This window comes from Quercus lobata, chromosome 2 (assembly GCF_001633185.2).
Source record: "Quercus lobata isolate SW786 chromosome 2, ValleyOak3.0 Primary Assembly, whole genome shotgun sequence".
NCBI lineage: Eukaryota > Viridiplantae > Streptophyta > Magnoliopsida > Fagales > Fagaceae > Quercus > Quercus lobata.
The window spans coordinates 6,943,140-6,962,953 of record NC_044905.1 but is presented as its reverse complement, the minus strand read 5'-3'; the positions used below and the strand labels follow the sequence as shown (position 1 = coordinate 6,962,953).

The window sequence follows — 19,814 nt, the reverse complement described above, 5'->3', positions numbered from 1 at the left end:
TTGTTCGTATTTTAAAAATGTTACAAATGTCCATCTTTGGAAAATACAATACTCGACGCATTTAAGGGCTTTCTCTTTTTTTCTTTTATGTTTTCTGAAATAGGGGATCGATTTGTTAAATTATCTGCGATTCGAAAAAAAATGGAAAATTTTCCCGATTTGGGTATCCCAACTGTGCTGCAAGAGTCTATTAACTGAAGATTCATCCTTGTATGGCCAAGTGTCCCAAGCTGATTCTAAAGAATTTAATCATCACCACCTTACAACCAGCACGCATTTATAGTCTTCATTTCAACTGTCTGATTCTACACAACGTGCATTCACACCTGCAAATTAGGACAATTATGTTCTTAGTCTTAGACATATATGTGCATCCAAGTTTTTTTTTTTTTTTTTTTTTTTTTTTTTTTTTTTTACACACGAAAGTTTCAATTTATAATATCTGCTTTATGATGATTATTCTTTATCATTAAATTATTATATCAATTAATTTTTTATCTAGGCTGGGAGTTTAATTCCTAGATCACTTTTTCGAGAACCAAAAACTTTACCAAATTTGCAAATTAGCTAATACGTATAATAAGTACACATAATTAGCTTATACAATATGTAGCTTGGCTTTAGCAATGTACAACTTAGTTTCGCCAGGTGACTTCCAAAGTTGGTATGTTTTATGTCATTTGTAGCCAACAAACCGCTTAGAGCATATACAATAAGGTTGTTGAGTTAACTAAAAGGTCAATTTAGCTACTAATACCCTAAAAACAACTTCTACAGTAAAGAAGCCAAAGTTAAATTTAAAAAAAAAAAAGTTGGAGCCACAGTGAACTCAGTATAGCTCAAAACTCAAAACAATTTTTTTTTTTTTTTTAATGTGGGGTGTTAAAAAAAATAGTTTTTTAATGTGTTGATGGTTGTGGTTGTTGTTTATTGTATTAGATGTATTATTTTATTGTGTTGTTTATATTATTTTAATGTGTTGAATGTTAAAATAAAATCTTTGATGTTGTGTGTATTATAAAGTGAGGTGTTAAAATAGATAAAGTAGTGTTTTGAGTTGTTAAAAGCTATATTTTTTTAGCAACATTGCTATGAATGCTCTTATAACTTATAAGTCTACAGTAATACCACGGTGGACTGCTTAAGAAGGTAAATGTGATAAGTCTAGGTAAATGACACTTATAAAAGATAATTTGGCTCTCAGCAAAAAAGGAAAAAAAAAAAAAATTGGTTGTATGTGAAGCAACCAACCTCTTGGATGTGGGAGAAAGGAAGGGAATTAAGATTAATTTCTGCTTGTTCGTTTACTTCTTTTTTTACCGTATTTGTTTTGATGGAAAACTCTTGTGTAAAGATAGTTGTAAGGGCCAGATTTGAGTCCCTAGCCCAAAGGATAAATAAGCTTAGGCCCAAAAAGCCCAATACAATGAATTTATAGAGAATGGGTTGGAAAACTAGGTTTTAATGAATCAGACAACAAGTAAAGTAGATTTTGATGACAAGAAAAAGAAGATAGATTGATTTAATTTAAAGAAAATCGTCATTGGCACAATCCAAGGAGTTCAGTTCTTATATATTTCTCTCGAGTTTGATTACAAGTTTCAATTCTTGATTGCTACAATGTTTCTCTCTTAATTTCTAGATTCCTTCTCTATGAAGGGTCTCTTACATTATCTAGTTCTCTCTAGACGATCTTGGCCCTCCACTTGTTGATCATCCAAGCCACTACTTGAGTGCTTGTCCCATCGGACACCCTTTCAGGCCCTCTGTGAGTTGGGGCAGCCAAGGCAGTACTGTTCAGGGGTCTTCTCCACACTAATGCAGCTAGAAAGTTAGCTACAAAGCATTTAATGCGGTGGTAGCAGCTTTTCCTTGAGATATTTCATGGCCTCCCTCTGTCCTGTTTTTTCTAGATACTTATCCTCATCAGTGGAATCATTTGGAATGTTGCTCCTGGTGTCAGACCACACCTTTTGACCTCGGCTTTACCTTCTGACCTTAGCTTTACTCAGCCGAGGAAATATTCCTCTTCGGATCACCTTCTCGGATGGTTATGATCAGACCTCTCCTCTTTACTTACCAACACGGATTCTTAGGAAGGTGTTTACCCATCCTCGAACTACTTAATGTCCTCAAATTGGGTCCCTGGCCCAATATATATACAAATATGCGTTCTTGGGTCTATCACCCCTACAATAACCCTTCGAAATTCTTCTTTCTAGCTCCTCGAAAAGAAAGGAGGATTTCGATGTCATTATAGTTACTCCATGCTCATCACACATCACCTTTAAATGCGCAAATATCTTTTTAACTGTCCAATACATGGTCCTGACGCTTCGGCATACGAGATGCGCCTTTATTAAATTTTTATGGCTCCATGTCCCCCATGATCTACGGTGCGATGCGGATCCAATGGCTAAGGAATTTGCTAGAATCCGGGCTGGAATTTTCCCATTTGTAACTCCCTCTTTGATATAAATATTATTCAAATCAATCATTTATCTCACTTTAGCACTCATACATTGAACCTACAGACTTACCCAAACTACCTGTGCCCTCATAAATACCAAGAGCTAGTCCGAGGAGATCAGTTCCCCTTTTTTTTTTTTACGTAAGTCTTTACAAATATCTTCATTTACTTTTTCCATTTATTTTTCTTTCTCTGTGCCTTTTTCTCCTCGGCTCTTCTTCCTTCTCATTATCTTCTTAGTACCTCTAAGTTTTTCTCAAGAATGGGTAGATTCACCTATTTGGTAGACTCCGAGGAGGGAATAGAAAGTTTTTGAGCTCTGTACAGGATTCCTCCAGGAGTGTCCATTAGGTATTGTAAGGAAGGAGAATGACACAAGAAAAGGCAAGAGGAAGAAGTGGTAATCCTGATGATTGCCTTTATAGAGGATGGGATGAGAATTCCCATGGGCACCGTAACTAGGGATTACCTTGAAGCTCATAGGTTAGCTCCCATTCAGTGTGCCCCAAACATGCTTAGGATTCTAGGGAGTGTAGACGCCCTTAATAAAAAGATGGGCTTAGGGCTTATCCATCATAATGTCAACTGGGTTTACAACCTCCACCACCTGAAGGGGTAGGGGTATTACTTAAAGTCTAGGTACCCCAAGTTAGGCTCATCCAATGCCTCCCTGAATCCAACAAAAGCCTGAATAAGGATTTCTTAATCATGTTAGGGGAATGGCACAATGGCCTCCCCTGCCCGACGAGAGAGGGGTAGCCATTTGGGGTTTTAGGTCTAGGATGATTATTTTAAAGTTACCCCCTTCCCCTTGATTTGTACCATTCCCATTTCTGACAGCCTTTTTTGTTTTCTTGATGGTTTTGCAGATAGGCATGCTACCGAACCAAACTTCAATCTGGTCAACAAGGAAAGTCTAGACAAAATACTCCAAGCCTAGGTTTTTGTACACGAGGACGGTCAACTACGAGCAGCCCACTTAATCCTAGGATACACGTTGATCTCGTCTAGCTTCCAGACACCTAAGTGCGTAATTAAAGCAAAGGAGGGCCTACACCAGATAAGTGTCATCGCTTCGGGTTTTCTCATCATCGGTCCTATCCTAGAAGGTGTCCTCATTATCGATCCTATTTCTGAAGACATACCCAAGGTAGCGTTGCCATTTCAGCGAGCTGCCGAGAAAGAGGTCACACCATCACAACCTGCCATCAAGGAGGAGGAAGAGATAGTTGACATCTTTGAATCCGAAGAAAATTTTGAAGTCTTCAGCTACCTTCAATCCTCAGAAGTTCTTGTTGAGGGCTTTAGCTACTCCCCCTCTGCCTAAGTGAGTCAGATACAAGAAGATATAGGGATACAACACAAACCTAGGGCCAACCTCATGGAGGTGATAGAGTCCCAGGTTAGGGGAAAGGTGCCAGAGGGGGCTGCTCAAACTAAACTCCCCTCCCTTCCCATTCCTTATGACCCTCAGCAAGAGCTCGCAGATAAGAAGAGGAAACAAGAGTAGAAGGGGAAGGATGTGATGGAAGAGGGCCAAAGTGCCCTCCCTAAGGAGAATGAGCCTCCAAGAGGGGCTAAAATAGCCAAGACCACCCAGACAAAGTCCTTGAGCAATGGGGCACCTGGGGAGAAGGGATGTGATCTTCGCACCAGAGTTCCAAACTAGAACCCCCCTCTAATGCTAAATGGGCCCCCCTTCCCTGCGAACTCATCAATCAGGGACTTTCAAAAGGGTAAGGCCGGGTACATGGCAGATGCTGTAGAGCAAGCTTTACTACTGCCCGAGGACATAGTCAATCTGAGGACCATGAAGAAACATGAGGTGCTTCTAAGTCTAAAGAGAGACCTCGAAATGGTAAGCTTTTCAAGCTAAGTTTATATATATATATATATATATATATATACACTCACTACCAAGTTTCTTTTGCAGGCTATTCAAAATACTTTTAGAGCCGAGGAGTTGGTGGATGCCTCCCACCGACAAATGAAGGATGAGGAGGGTAGGCGAGTTGTTACTGTTGAGGCCTTCAAGGTGGTTGAGAAGAGATTAAAGGAGTCTGACGCTAAGTTCATCGAGGCAAAAAGGGGTAGGAAAAGCGCCGAGGCAGCAGTGGATAATGTGGAGAGGATCAGCGCAAGCAACTTCGCCTGACTGAGGATGAGCTCGTCACTGCTAGGGAGCAAATCAAGCTGCTAAAGAAGAAATTGGAGGATGCTGAGAAGGCCAAGGATCAAGCCGAACAAGAAGGCTACGTCATAGGGGTAGCTGAAACCGAGGAAGCCCTCATGGCCGAGGTCTCGGGAGTGTGTAGAGCATACTGCCTTCAAGTGTGGAATGAGGCTCTTAACCTGGTAGGGGTTAAGGCCTCCTTGGCACTTAGGAGAGCGGAGAATGTGTACTACCCCCCTGTAATTCAGGCACTAGGCTCCTCGGCCTCCCTAGATGATGCAACCCCCAAAGTTGCAAGCCCTATTGAGGAGGCTTCGTCTAAGGACCCTGTTCACTCCAACAGTCCTCAGGAGATGGTAGAGCAAGCCGACCCAGCTGATAAAGAGAAAGAAGTCTCTAAGGAGGTCGCCCCCGAGATGACCAAGCCCTCGGATGCACCCAAGGATTCTTCCAAGGAAGGGGTGGGTTCTTAAAACATAGAGTTGGTTTTGGCAACTCTCCCCATCCTTGCCAAGGAAGACCCCAAAGGTAAGAGTTCAGGATCCTCAGAAACAGCAACCTCCCAGCCCACCAAGACTCCAAAAGATAAACTTGTAATAAAGATGAAACCATGAATTGTCTTTTGTTGTGTTTTTTTTTTTTTTTTTTTTTTTTTTTTTTTTCCAAAACTTGTAATTTAGTTTGATACTATGTGTAATCAACTTCGCCTTTTCCTAAGGCTCAAATCAATGATAATTATAAGTTTTTCTTTCATATCTGTTTGTATTGATCTTAACATTGTCTTTGTCTTCTCTAACACTCATCTAACTTGGAAATGAGATATAGTTCCATTCATGTATATAAATGGTAAAACACCCATTCTTGTCAGACTCCACCTAACTCTCCTCCCATTACTAAGTTAAAAGAGTTGGATACAATAATCAGATCGTAAATAGAGTATGGATATACTTTCAAATGCTTTAAGTGATGCTCATGAGCTTGCAATTAATCATGTCACTTTAATGAAAATCCATATCATTCAGCATGGTTGATCCTATTAGACACTTAAATAATCAATAAAAAGTGTTAACTTATTCAAGACAGGTGGTCTGAGGATCCAGATATAATGCAGGTTCTGTTTGATACTTAGAAAAATACCATGAAGTATTAACTTACCCAAAGTAGATTGTTTGAGGAATCAGGTATAACTGAGGTTCTGTTTAACACTTAGAAAAATGATTAAAAGATATTAATTTACACAAGGTATGTGGTTTGAGGATCCAGGCATGACCAAGTTTCTGTTTGATACTTAGGAAAATATCGTGAAGTATTAATTTACCCAAAGTAGATGGTCAGAGAAACCAGACATAACTGAGGTTCTGTTTAACACTTAGAAAAATGATTAAAAGATATCAATTTACACAAGGTATGTGGTCCGAGGATCCAAGTATGATCAAGTTTCTGTTTGATACTTAGGAAAATACCATAAAAAATTAATTTACCCAAAGCATGTAGTTTGAGGAACCAGACATAACTGAGGTTCTGTTTAACACTTAGATAGATGTCAGGAAGTATTAATTTACTCAAAGTATGTGGTCTGAGGAGCCAGGCATAGCTAAGATTCTGTTTAACACTTAGATAAATGTTAGGAAGTATTAATTTACCCAAACCATGTGGTCCGAGGAACCAGGCATAACTAAGGTTCTATTTAATACTTAGAAAGATGTCATTAAGTATTAATTTACCCAAAGTATGTGGTTCGAGAAATCAGGCATAACTAAGATTTTGTTTAATATTTAGAAAGATGTTTGGAGATATTAATTTACCTAAGGTATATGGCCCGAGGAGTTAGGTATAACCAAGGTTTGTTTGATATTCAAAATAAAAATAATAGGAAGCTCAATGAATAATGTAATAAACGAGAATGTGACAAGGAAAACTTTCATTAATAATAATATATTTTCAGGTTATTTACATTCCAGGGGCGTGGCACAACATTTTCGTCTAGGTCTTCAAGATGATATGCACCTATTCCAACCACCAAGGTGATGCGATATGACCCTTCCCAATTGGGCCCTAACTTTTCCCATGCTAGGTTCTTTGTAGTACCCAAAACCTTTCTTAATACTAAGTCTCCAGGTGCTAGTGGCCTTTGCTTCACGTTGACATCATACTCTTGCTTGAGCTTGTGTTGATAATAGGCCAATTGGACCATGGCATTTTTTATTCGTTTTTCAATGAAGTCTAAGCTCTTCTCCAATAGCCCATCATTACTACTTGGAGTGAAATAATTCGTTCTCAATGTGGGGAATTCAGTCTCTAGAGGAATAACAGCCTCGACTCCATAAGTCATTGAAAAGGGTGTCTCCCTTGTTGACCTACGTGGGGTGGTCTGATATGTCCAAAGGACGTGTGACAGTTCTTCCACCCATTTTCCCTTCGTATTATCCAATCTTTTCTTGAGTCCACTCACTATGACCTTATTGATAGTCTCGGCTTGTCCATTCCCTTGTGGATAAGTCGGAGTGGAATACCTATTCGTAATTCCTAGGTTGCAACAGTACCTCCTGAAAGCTTTACTGTCAAACTCAAGTCCATTGTCCAAGATGAGTGTATGAGGGATCCCAAACCGAATGACAATTTTTTTCCAAACAAATCTCTTGGTATCCACGTCCCTGATATTTGTCAATGGTTCAGCTTGAATCCATTTGGTAAAGTAATCCGTGTCGACTAGTAAATATCTCTTATTCCTTGCTGCCTTAGGGAAATGACCTACAATATCCAAGCCCCATTGCGTAAATGGCCAAGGGCTAGACAGAGGATTAAAGACTCTCTCTGGCTGATAAATGTTTGGTGCAAATTTTTGACATTGGTCACATTTTTTCACATATTCTTGTGCTTCTTTCTACATATTCGACCATCGGTATTCCTGAGTGAGGGCTTTGTGAGACAAGGATTTGCCTCCTGTGTGGCTTCCACAAATCCCTTGATGTAACTCCTCCAGAAGTAGCTCTGATGCCTCAGGGTGTATGTACAACAAGTATGGCCTAAAAAAAGAGAGCTTATACAACTTTTGGTCCTCGGACAGCCAAAACCAAGGAGCCTTTCTACGCACCTTGTCGGCCACGGATTTACTCTCAGGCAAGATGTCTTCCTTAAGGAACAGCACAATGGAGTCCATCCAGCTAGGACCTACCCTAATCTAATGAATATGGACCAAGTTTCTCCTTACCTCAGTAGGTTTACACAAGTCTTCCACTAGAATCACCCGAGGTAAACTTTGTGCTGAGGAGGTTGCCAGCGTGGCAAGAGAGTCGACATGTGTATTTCTACTTCTAGGGATTTGCGATAAATTAAAAGACTCAAACCCTGATTGTAAGTGTCTAACCTAGTTCAAATACTCCTGCATTCTGAGATCTCTAGCTTCCAACTCTCCCCCTACTTGGCCGACAATCAATATTGAATTTGAAAATATCTCCACTGCCTTTTCACCCATTTTCTGAACCATGGTCATTCCTACCAACAGAACTTCATACTTAACTTCATTGTTTGTGGCCGAGAAGCCCAATCTGAAGGATTTCTCAATTATGATCCTTTCGAGAGATATTAGAATTAGCCCCACTCCAGATCCTCTGTGATTCGTTGCATTATCAACGTATACTCTCCAAGACAAAGGTTTTTGCAGGGAGACTAACCCAACCGATTTTCCATCCATGTCCTGCTTCTCCGTTCTCTCTTCTAATGGGGATTCTACGAACTCGGCCACCAAATCAGCAAGGACTTGACCCTTGACCGAGGTACGAGGCATGTACTTAATATAAAAAACCCCTAGGATCGTACCTCACTTGGCAATCCTCCCCGTATAATCAGCACTTCAAAGTAGGGATCTGAGCAAAAGTTAGGTTAGAATAACAATCGTGTGTGATTGGAAGTAGTGGGGGAGCTTATGCGTTACATGCACCACTGCCAAAATGGCCTCCTCTAGTGGCAGGTAACGGACCTCGGCCTTATGTAGTGACTTGCTCATATAGTAAACTATCCTCTGCATACCACTATCAACCCTACCAGCACCAAACTCATCGCGTGGGAGGCTACTGCAATGTAAGCAAACAAAACCTCATCCACTTTAGGTCTTGACATAATGGGTGGCCAAGAAAGGTATTCCTTTAACTGCTGGAAAGCTAGGACACACTCCTCGGTCCAATTAAATCCTTTCCACTTTTTCAACAACTGAAAGAAAGGCCTACACCTATTAGCTAACCGAGAGATGAATCAGTTTAAGGCAGCAGTCATTCCTGTTAGCTTTTGGACTTCTTTGGAATTTCGAGGTGGTTGTAGACTGTTAATTGCCTTAATCTTATCAGGATTGACCTCAATTCCCCAGTAAGTGACCATATAGCCCAAGAACTTTCCTGAACCGACACCAAAAGAACACTTAGAAGCATTAAGGCGCAACTTGTGCCTCCTTAAGATCTCGAAGATGTTCCCAAGGTTGTTAACATGCTCGGATTCTAACTTACTCCTAACCACCATGTCGTTTATATAAATCTTGATGTTTTTTCCTAGCTATGGCTCGAACATCTTGGTCATCATCCTCTGGTAGGTAGTCCCTACATTCTTTAAACCAAAATGTATCACTTTGTAGTGGAATTTCCAATGGGGGTGACAAAAGCTGTCTTCTCTTGATCACTCAAAGCTAGTGGTATTTGATGGTATCCCTAGAAGGCATCCAAAAAGCTAATTTGAGGGTGGCCTACAATTACGTCCACTAATTGATCGATCCGAGGTGTGGGGAAAGGGTCCTTTGGACAGACTTTGTTCAAGTCTATGAAATCCACGCATACTCGTCATTTTTCACTTTTCTTCTTTACTACCACTATATTGGCCAACCATTCAGGATAGAACACTTCCTTAATAGCCCCAGCCTACTTAAGCTTGTTCACCTCCTCCTTAATAGCATCAGAATGTTCTTTAGATGATCGCCGAGGTGGTTGCTTCTTAGGGAGGATAGCTAGGTTGACATTCATATGACGACAAATGAAGTCTGGATCCACCCCAGGAGCTTCGTAAGCATTCCATGCAAATACATCAACATTTTCTCTAAGGAACGCTATCAACTTCTCCTTCTCTTGAGGAGACAGTTGAGCTTCGACCTTAAAGAACTTCTCCGAATCACCATCTATAACAATCTCTTCCAGTTTCTCATACTTTGCCCCTTCCGACACCGCATCTATAGATAGGACCGGAATCCTTGATTGCTATAAGCCTCCCTCAGTAGAGGCCAAAGACTCAGCTTCAGGATGATGCATAATTGCAGCCACCAGGCACTGCCTAGCCATAGATTGACTCCCAATAAGCTTTTCAACTTGGTTCTCGGACATATATTTTACCTTTAAATGTAGGGTGGAAGAAACAGCCCCCCAGGGTATGGAGCCATGGTCTTGCCACAATGGCCGTGTATGGAGAATAATTATCCACCACAATGAAGTCCATCTCTACTACCTCTGAACCTATTTGTATGGGTAGTCTAATTTGATCCTTTGGAATGTCAACTTTTCCATCAAAGCTTACCAAAGGTGAATCATATGCTGTCAAATCCTTAGGCTTCAGGTTCAGCCCTTTGTATAAGTCAGGGTACATAATTTCTATACCACTACCGTGGTCTACCAACACTCTCTTCACATCATAGCCTCCTATTAAAGCATCATCGTGTGGTTGTATGGTTCCAATTTTGTCCTTCTCCGAAAAGCTCAACGTAGGTCGGACCTCCATTCTAACCCTCTTCGGCTCAGGATTAGAGTCCTTAGCGAGTGGCCGAGCTACAAACATCACCCTGGAGGGCTACGAGCTAGTTCTCCTAAGAGCAGCAAAGATGACATTAATTATACCCAAAGGGGCCTTGAAGAAGAGTTCCCCTAAGCCCTCAACCCTACTTGGTCTTCCTGCCCATTGGGCCGATACGAAAACTGTTGTAACCTTCCATCTCTGACCAGTTGCTCCAGATAGTTCCACAGAGTTCTACAGTCCTTGGTGGTGTGCCTTCGTTTCTGGTGGTATTGGCAATGAAGACTTTAGTTGAGCCTCAAGGGGTTTCCTCCCATCTTGTTTGGCCATTTGAAGTATGACTCATTCTTGATTTTCTCCAAGACTTGATGTACTGGCTCTCAAAACACCGTGTTAACCACCTGAGGAGTCGTATACCGAGATAGCAGAGCAAAATCCCTATGGAATCTATTATTGTTGTAGTGATCCAACCTGAAATTCCTCTTTTCCTAAGGGATAACCTTACCCTTCCCCTTTCCTTGCTGTTGGTCCTCCTCAACCCTCTTATACTTATCAATCTGATCCATGAGCTGGCGTACACTGGTAGCAGGTTTCCCAGTCAAAGACTTCCTTAAGCCATGCTCGGCAGGTAGGTCAACATTAAAAGTCCTGATGGCTACGTCGTCAAAGTCACCATCATTGAACATCTCCCAGTATCTACCGAATACATTTTCAGGGTATTTTCTTCTCTCATGAACAAAGACAACAAGGAATCTAAGGGCCGAGGAACCTTGCTGCATGTAATAAAGCGAGATCCAAACGCTTGAGTGAGTTCCTTTAAGGAATCAATGGCACTTACCCCTAATCCATCAAACCACCTCATGGCCATGGGCCCCAGGCTGGATGGGAATACCTTATACATCAAGGCCTCATTCTTGGAGTGCATGGTCATTCTCTGGTTAAAGTGGCTTACATGTTCCACAAAGTCTGTTCAACCATTATACATGGTGAATGTGGGTTGAGTGAACCGCTGAGGAAGTCTCCCTCCCTCAATTCTGCATGTGAAAGGTGATCTAGAAATTTGGTTTAGTGCTCTACCCATAGCATCATTTCCCAAGCCTTTGGAAGATGAATTTATGTTTCTGCGCTCATGATGGTAGTCCTCATCATACGAGAAAAACTTATTGGGAGGAGTCCTTGATCTGCGTCTACAACTACCATCCTCTTTACTGTCAGAAGATAAGTCAGAATTGGAGGGAGTTCTCCTTCTCCGTTCTTAGCGCAACTTCCTCTTTAAATGATCAATCTCCTACTGCATGTTCTTGGCATCTTCCTCATGAAAGAGGTGGCTCCCACAGATCGGCTCCTACTGGTCTGGGTAGCATGCACACTCCTTTCCCGACCCTTTTTTTGTTCAAGATTATGGAAGTGATCTTGACAATGAAACCCCATAGATTCTGCTTGATTCGGATCTGAACCTACCATAGTTGGATGTTAGACTCACTACAACACTAGAATTTCCCACAGACGACGCCAATTGTAAGGACCGGATTTGAGTCCCTAACCCAAATGATAAATGAGTTTTGGCCCAAAAAACCTAATACAATGAATTTATAGAGAGTGGGTTAGAAAATTGGGTTTTAATAAATCAAACAATAAGTAAAGCAGATTTTGATGACAAGAAAAAGAAGATAGACTGGTTTAATCTAAAGAAAATCTTCCTCGGCGCAATCCGAGGATATCAGTTCTTATATATTTCTCTCAAGTTTGATTACAAGTTTCAATTCTTGATTGCTACAGTGTTTCTCTCTTAATTGCTTGATCCCTTCTTCGTGGAGGGTCTCTTACATTGTATAATTCTCTCTAGACGATTTTGGCCCTCCACTTATTGATCATCCAAGCCACTACTTGAGTGCTTATCCCATTGGACACCCTCTCAATCCCTCTATGAGTTGGGATAGTTAAGACAACATTGTTCAGGGATCATCTCCATATTAATGCAGTAAGAAAGTTAGCTGCAGAACATTTAATGCGATGGTAGCAACTTTCTCTTGAGATATTTCATGGCCTCCCTCTATCCTATTCCTTCTGGATACTTATCCTCATTAGTGGAATCGTCCGGAACGTTGTTCCTGGTGTCAGAGCACACCTTCTGACCTTGGCTTTGCTCAGCCAAGGAAGTATTCCTCCTTGAACAGCCTTCTCGGATGGTTATGATCAGATTTCTCCTCTTTACTTACCAATATGGATTCTTAGGAAGGTGTTTATCCGTCCTCAGACTACTTAATGTCCTCGGATTGGGCCCCTAGCCCAATATATATATAGATATGCGTTCCTGGGCCTATCACCTCTACAATAGTTTTTTTATTTTATTTTATTTTTTATGTTTTTTAATGTCTAGTAGTTTTAGAAACAATGAGTCAAAGGACAATTATCTTTGGTCAATAGAGAAAGTATGACTTATTTTTAGAGATCGTATTCCACTAATTTTTTTGGAAAAACAACTCTATCTTATAATAAGCTAAATAAGGGAAGTTACTTATTTAAGGTTGCTTCCAAACATTGGAAAACAAGAGAGTTTTATAAAAAAAAAAATACTTTTTAAAAAATAACACATTTTCTAGAAAACATTATCGCAGAAACAAATCGAGGGTACAAATGATTACTAGATAATTCAAATAGCCATAGCAATTGGCTAAATAATATCCAAATAATAACTAACTTAATCTCCTAATAATAGAGAACCAACTAGGAATGGCAACAGGTCGAGTTCGGGTTAGGTTTTTTTATGCTCGAGCCCGGCTTGTGTAATAAACAGGTTTTTTTTTTTTTTTTTGCAGGGCCCAAACCCACCCCATCAGGTCTTGTGGGCCCCGTCCAAACAAGTCAATTTTGGGCCTAATCCACAGCCTAAATCGTGGCCCAATAAAAAAAAAAGTTTGAATTAACGCCTATATAAAACAACCATGACAAAATCATCATAATAGATTAAGCATCCATAAATCAAGATTACCCATTAAGACAATCAAGATTACCCATGGATTCAACAATGTCCACAAAAAGCTTCAATATTCTCTAGCTTTCTAATTGAACCCATGGATTAAAATAGAACAAATTTTTAAAAAATGAACATAAAAAGGAATAAGCATAAAAAAGTCCTTAATTTTTTCATCGGAAAGAACAGAAAATATTTTAGGTTATGAACAAAAATTCATCAGAAAGAATAGAACATAACAAAAAATATTCTCCAGAAAATTTTTAAGAAATTAGTGAAGCAGAGAACCTAAAATCAATTTTAGGTTATTAGAAAAAAGGAAAAAGAAAAAAGAAGAAGAAGTAACGAATATAGGGATAATAAACATTAAGTGAAATTAAAGCTTAAAATCAATGGATGATATATTATATAGTAATTCTAGTTTGCATCTCACCATATAAAAACAATGAATATAGGGATACAAAAATTTCATAACATTTTTATTTTTATTATTGATAACTTGATTTATTGTAGAAATGGGGATACATTTTTATTATAGAAATGGTGTTAATGGTGGGTTTATGTTAAAATGATGTTTCAATCACAATTTATCTCCTTAACAAGTTGCAAAAATAAATTGTTTTTCTAGTATTGCCCTATGAAAAAAGTGTTAAGAAGTTGTGAAAGGCAAGTAGTTTTTTATTTGAGACGTTAGAGAAGGGTAGAAGAGGGAAATATGCAATTGTGTTTTTCTTGGGTTTTTTCTCCTATGTTTTCCTCCTGATCCGGAAAGATTATTGATTTTTGGTTGTTCTAAGGAGAAAATATCTAAGTTCCACCAAATTTCACTCACTTTTCTTGCTTCAACCAAACAACCAAAATCATCATTTTCTCCCCACTTGTTCTCTCATTTAATTTCATTATTTTCGATAAAACAGAGTGTAAAAGTCATCTACATTATGAGAGTTTCTCCCCTGAACCAAATCTAAACAACCAAAATCATTATTTTCTTCCTATTTTTCTCTTATTCATTTTCAATCTTTCCGTTAAAATAGAGACTAAGAGGCATCTACACTATGAGAATTTCTCCCCTGAACCAAAACCAAACAATCAAAATCATTATTTTCTCCTTATTTTTCTCTTATCCATTTTTAGTGTTTCAATAGAAACAGGGTGTAAGAGGCGCTCATACCATGAGAATTCAAAGATGGATAGCTGTTTCTTTTAGAAGAACTATGATAGTCGAAATTAGTACTACTAATTGGGAGATTCTGGCATTTTATCCTTAATTTTTTAAAAAAATTGGCAATATGCCCCTGTTTTAAAACTATATAGGAGCGTGCTCCTGTTTCGATACTCGATTATCCTAAAATCGAGTTCAATTAAATACTCGATTCATAGAAAATCGAGTTATGCCTGATCAAACTTAAAAAAAAAAAAAAAAAAAAAAAAAAAAAAAAATTCATGGAACTCGAGTTTCAAGAAATCGAGTTCAATGCAAAAATTTTTACAAGTATAATCACCCCATATTCAGGGAGCCCTATAGTGACGTTTTTAGGCCCTATAGTGACATTTTAAATCCCTATAGCGGCGTTTTTCTGCAAAAATTTTTTATAACTCCCCATACATGGTTCAAGGAGCCCTTTAGTGACGTTTTAAAGCGCTATAGCGGCATTTTGGAACTCGACTTCCATAAAATCGAGTTCCATGCTGTTTTTTTATTTTTTTTTTTTATTTTTTTTTTTAAGTTTGATAGGGCATAACTCGATTTTCTACGAATCGAGTATTTCATTGAAACTCAATTTTAAGGTAATCGAGTATCAAAACAGGGGCATATTCCTATATAGTTTCGAAATAGGGGCATATTGCTAAATTTTTTAAAAATTAAAGGCAAAAGGCTAGAATCTCCCTACTAATTGACAAAAAATCTAAATACCAATGATATGGATAATGGAGGTTACAACAGACAAGCCGGCGTTATACACTGCTTACATATTGTTGGTGACGTGGCTGTCAAACAGTGGTTGCTTGATTACCGATCCCAAGCCAACATCTACATTATAGGATTGAATCAACGTACACAGGTGGCAGAAACAAACGAACCACTGAAAAATGAAAGTGACAGAAAAACAACTATCCTATCCTAGGCTCGAAAGTCTGCCTAGGTACGTGGCGGCTACTTGACCTGTCTTGGCAGTTGTTAAAACACCTGTCATTGTCTTAGATAGCGGTTTCTTTTATACATGCACACGGACGGTTCTGTGCTATTTATGGAAAAACGTATATAGATGACTTGGTTTTTTTGATCTATCGGTAGGATCGGATTTTTTTCATTTCCTTTTTGGGTAATACCAATTCAATGTATTTTGTGGGCAAGCAACGGTCATCAAATCTAGAAAACCTCCAAATACAACGTACTTACGCACTTGGTATTTGATGCCCTCGAGGTCTTCTTTTTCATATAATCTACAAAGAAAGTGTATAGGGGCAAAAAAAATAAAAAATTTCATTTTAACTTAGTAAATTATTAACAATAAATAAAAAATGATATTAATTAGTGATGAATTTATATAAAAATTAGTAAAATTTTTTCTACTAAATCATTGTGAAAATTATAGTGAATTTTTTTGTGCTTATAACATCATGCGTCTAGAAAATATAATTTCTTAATGGAGGATTGAATTGGGCGACAATGATTAACTTTAAAATTGGAAATAACAAAAATAAAACTTTTGAGGGAGAAAAAAAATTGTGATTGACTTAAAGTTAAAGAGTGTAACTTGAATTTTAATCTTGAAAATATTTTATAAAAGATTAATTTTTTTGGCCCTCAAAGTTTATGTAACTCCTCAAGAATTATGATGGGCCTAAAGATATTTCAAAAAATGGAAAAATCAATTGGCCTATACCTATGACACTTGTCCTAAAACAATATTTTTTAAATATTTTTTTTTTAAATTCATCAAGAATTTTGTAATTTAACTGGTTGACATATTCAGATATTTTCCAACAAATACAACTAAAGTTTAAAATTCCTTATCTCCCAACTATCAAATTATCAAAAGAATATTCCCAAGACTTAAAGAAATACTACGACATCATTTGCATCAACTTATTTGATTAGATTTGTCACTTCATTACGAGCCTCTAGTTACTCAAGTTCCTTGGCCCCATCTATAGCATTGGCTAGGGCAAGATCTGGTCTCTTTCTATAATTTTCTTTTCTCCTCTCACCCATTGCTAATTTCAGAAAAGTCAAATGTTGTATCACTTATTTTCCTACGTACAAAATACTTAAATTTTAAGACGTAAATATGTATTATTTCTTTACCATTTATTTATTTTCCTCTAATTTGATTTATTCATTTCAATTATATGAATAATTTTTTAAAATCATAGCATAAAATTGTGTCAGCAGTCAGCATATTTGAAAGTTCATATATATAGGTTTTTTTTTTTTTTTTTTTTTTTTACATCATTATTAATATTTTATTATTTTATCATTCAATTGTAAAAATGAATAGAGGAAAAGAGATTTGAACATTGTTTCTCATCAAAAAGGAGACTGAACAATATCATTAAACTAAATGCTCTTGGTTAGAGTTCATATAGCTAAGAGAACATAAAACAAATTATTTCAATTTTTTTTTTGTTAATTGAATATAATATTGAGTAGTTGTGAGTTGTGACATAGTCGGATTGAAAGTGTTATTTTGTGCTAAACAGTATCACTGAGCTAAATGTGCCTTGAAGCTTTATTTAGCTAGGAATCCATAACAAAGAAATGTATCTCCATGGAATCTTCCACTTTTCCTTTGTCTTTGGTAACATGATGCTATCTTTTGCCTCCCACCATTCATTGTATTGCCTGAAAACAGAAAATGTCAATTATGGCGCTAGCTAGGGTCTTGGTTGGAAAAATCACGCTTGAACCATTTGCAGATACATATATAATAGAATGATTAAGAAAGATAAAACGTTTTCATCCCTTCTTTTTCTCTTTTTGCCTAGGACAAAATGATATCCTCCTTTAACCCCATATTCCACTATATCCTTAGAAATCATAAGGTGAGAGTCAGAGCCCTAACAATTCAGGCAAAGGGGTTGCGACGTTAGAGGTGTCTATTGATTTTCATATACAAATCAGTTTGCCCACTAAACATATCACAAGAGAGTGTGATCCAAACTCCAAACTGATAAAATGTTTGTTTTTTCTGCAAGAGCCAAGAGGCCCTTATATTCAGAGAATTTTTGTAAGTACTTACAAATTCATTGGTAGTGTTATTTCAACCATCTAAAAAATAAATATTAAATTACTTTTTTGTGATTAGTGACACAATTCTTATAAAGTTTATGTAGTCAAATTTGTAATAATATCTTTAACATCGCTTTTGACTATGATTTGTGACAAAAATCTATCACTCTCATTGATCTTGGACCCTCAGATTTACCCTGCACAAGCTTCAAATTTCTATTTTTCAAATTGCGGTTGAAGAACGTAACTTTGTTGATATCTCACTCTCAGTGTCTACCAGCCAAGAAGAAACTTAAATAAAAACATCTAGAATTTGCAAACAAGCAAGACTTTTGATATATGGTTTATTTATAATTGTTATAACCGTCCATTTCGCTAATTAGTAAAGGAGCAGCTACTATTTCCACAAGTTTAAAGTGGTTGGGATATTTTGATCCTTATTTTCTTTATAAACAGGGTCTTCGTGTCTCCAACCGTTTTGTTGATTAGATAAAGGGTCCGGTTAATGTGTGCCCTAAGGGCACACATTAAACTTTCTGTTTTTGGAAACATTTTCTCGGGAATTGAAAAAGCTGTCATTACTTTTTCAATTCTCGAGAAAATTTTTTCCAAAAATGGAAATTAATGTGTGCCCTAAGGGCACACATTAGTAAAATCCTTAGATAAATAACAATTCAATACAAGTAAAGAAAGTCGTCCCTTGCTAGAATTGAAGAAATTTACTCTTGAAGTTTAACCAACAGATCATGCTCTTCCTCATTGAGCAAAAATTAAGCAAAGCTCATCATAGCCTAGGCAGCCAAAATCTTTTCATGTTTTCTTAAAATGAAAGCCGATAAAAGTGTGTATAATTCCATTTTTTTGGGGGGCAACTCTAAGTAATTGCAATCTCATTATCTTTGAGAGCAATATTATAGGTAGAAAGTTTTCTAAAACTTCTTTTAATAATTTATTATTATCTTTTTTTTATATATACAAAATAGAAATTCTACTTAGAATCATTTAAGTGTATATATGTGTGAAATTCCCCCCTGGAGACTTGAACTTTAGTCTTTGCCCCCCACACCCCACAAATACTTATACTTGTAGAGTGACAACCACATCATAGGTGGTGGTGGTTTTAATAATTTATTAAAATTTTGATAATTACTATATTGCATGGTCATATTGATTACTACACAACTTTTATTTTTTACACTCACAACAGACTACAAATTTTGCTTCACTATAAATATTGTATTTATTGTTTCTTCAAACAATTTATAACCATTTTGCTTATTTGCAATTCACTCTTTCACAACTTAATTGACCCCAAGATTAGCTTATAAACCAACAAGAACTTTTTTTTTTGGGAATATTTGCAATTCACTCTTTCACAACTATTCATGCCAAGATTAGCTTTGAAAAACCAACAAGAACAGTTTTAATCATTATATGCAATTCACTCCTTGACAACTTAATATATCCCAAGATTAGCTTGAAAACCATCATCCACTCAATTATAACAACTGCTCCAACTAATCAAACCACATTAAGTCTAGAGCCACCAAAAAAAAATGTTTAAAAAAAATTGTCATTGGTTAGTAAATAGTAATATTAATAATAAAAATTTGCCAACTCATCAGTTACACAGATATTACTAGAAAAATTGCTGTTTATATGACAAGTCACAATAAATAATGCTAAAGATACAAATTATTTTATAAATTTTTTTACAAACTACTAGTGTGGTGAATGATTATTGATAAATAAAAAAGTGATATTAATAATAAATTTAAACGAAAACTAATAAAAAATTAACCACATCAATATTTTATAAAAATACTAAAAAATAATTTGTAACGATAATATTACTAGTGTGAATTACTCAAAAAAACAAACTGTCATACATGCTATTCTTAATATGGGACCCGGCCTTTCAGGAATCAAAACAAACCCAACGTATCTCCTCACACGTGTCAACATCTCACCGCCCCTATTTTCTCTACCGTTCAATCCTCATACTATTTATATATATAGACTCTTCACTCTTCTCCCGCCTTTCCTTCTTTCATATTATCCTTCTTTTCCTCTCAACCATCCCAATCTTTCACCATTAATTTTTTTCTTCTTTTTCAGTCCCTTAAACCATTTTTTCTCTTCAATTTCAACACTTTTTTTTTGTTGTTGTTGTTGTTGTTTTTTTTTTTTTTTTTTTTTT

At 37.2% G+C, this 19,814-nt stretch overlaps 1 protein-coding gene across 1 annotated transcript; it reads right to left on the bottom strand.

The window, feature by feature from the left end:
- Positions 1-9,547: 9,547 nt before the first annotated feature.
- On the bottom strand, positions 9,548-10,451 carry LOC115958238. The gene is made up of 2 exons (XM_031076640.1): positions 10,013-10,451; positions 9,548-9,852 (listed from the first exon to the last, which is right to left on the bottom strand). Exons 1-2 carry the CDS (start codon positions 10,449-10,451, stop codon positions 9,548-9,550), a joined length of 744 nt encoding a protein of 247 aa, XP_030932500.1.
- Positions 10,452-19,814: the final 9,363 nt, after the last annotated feature.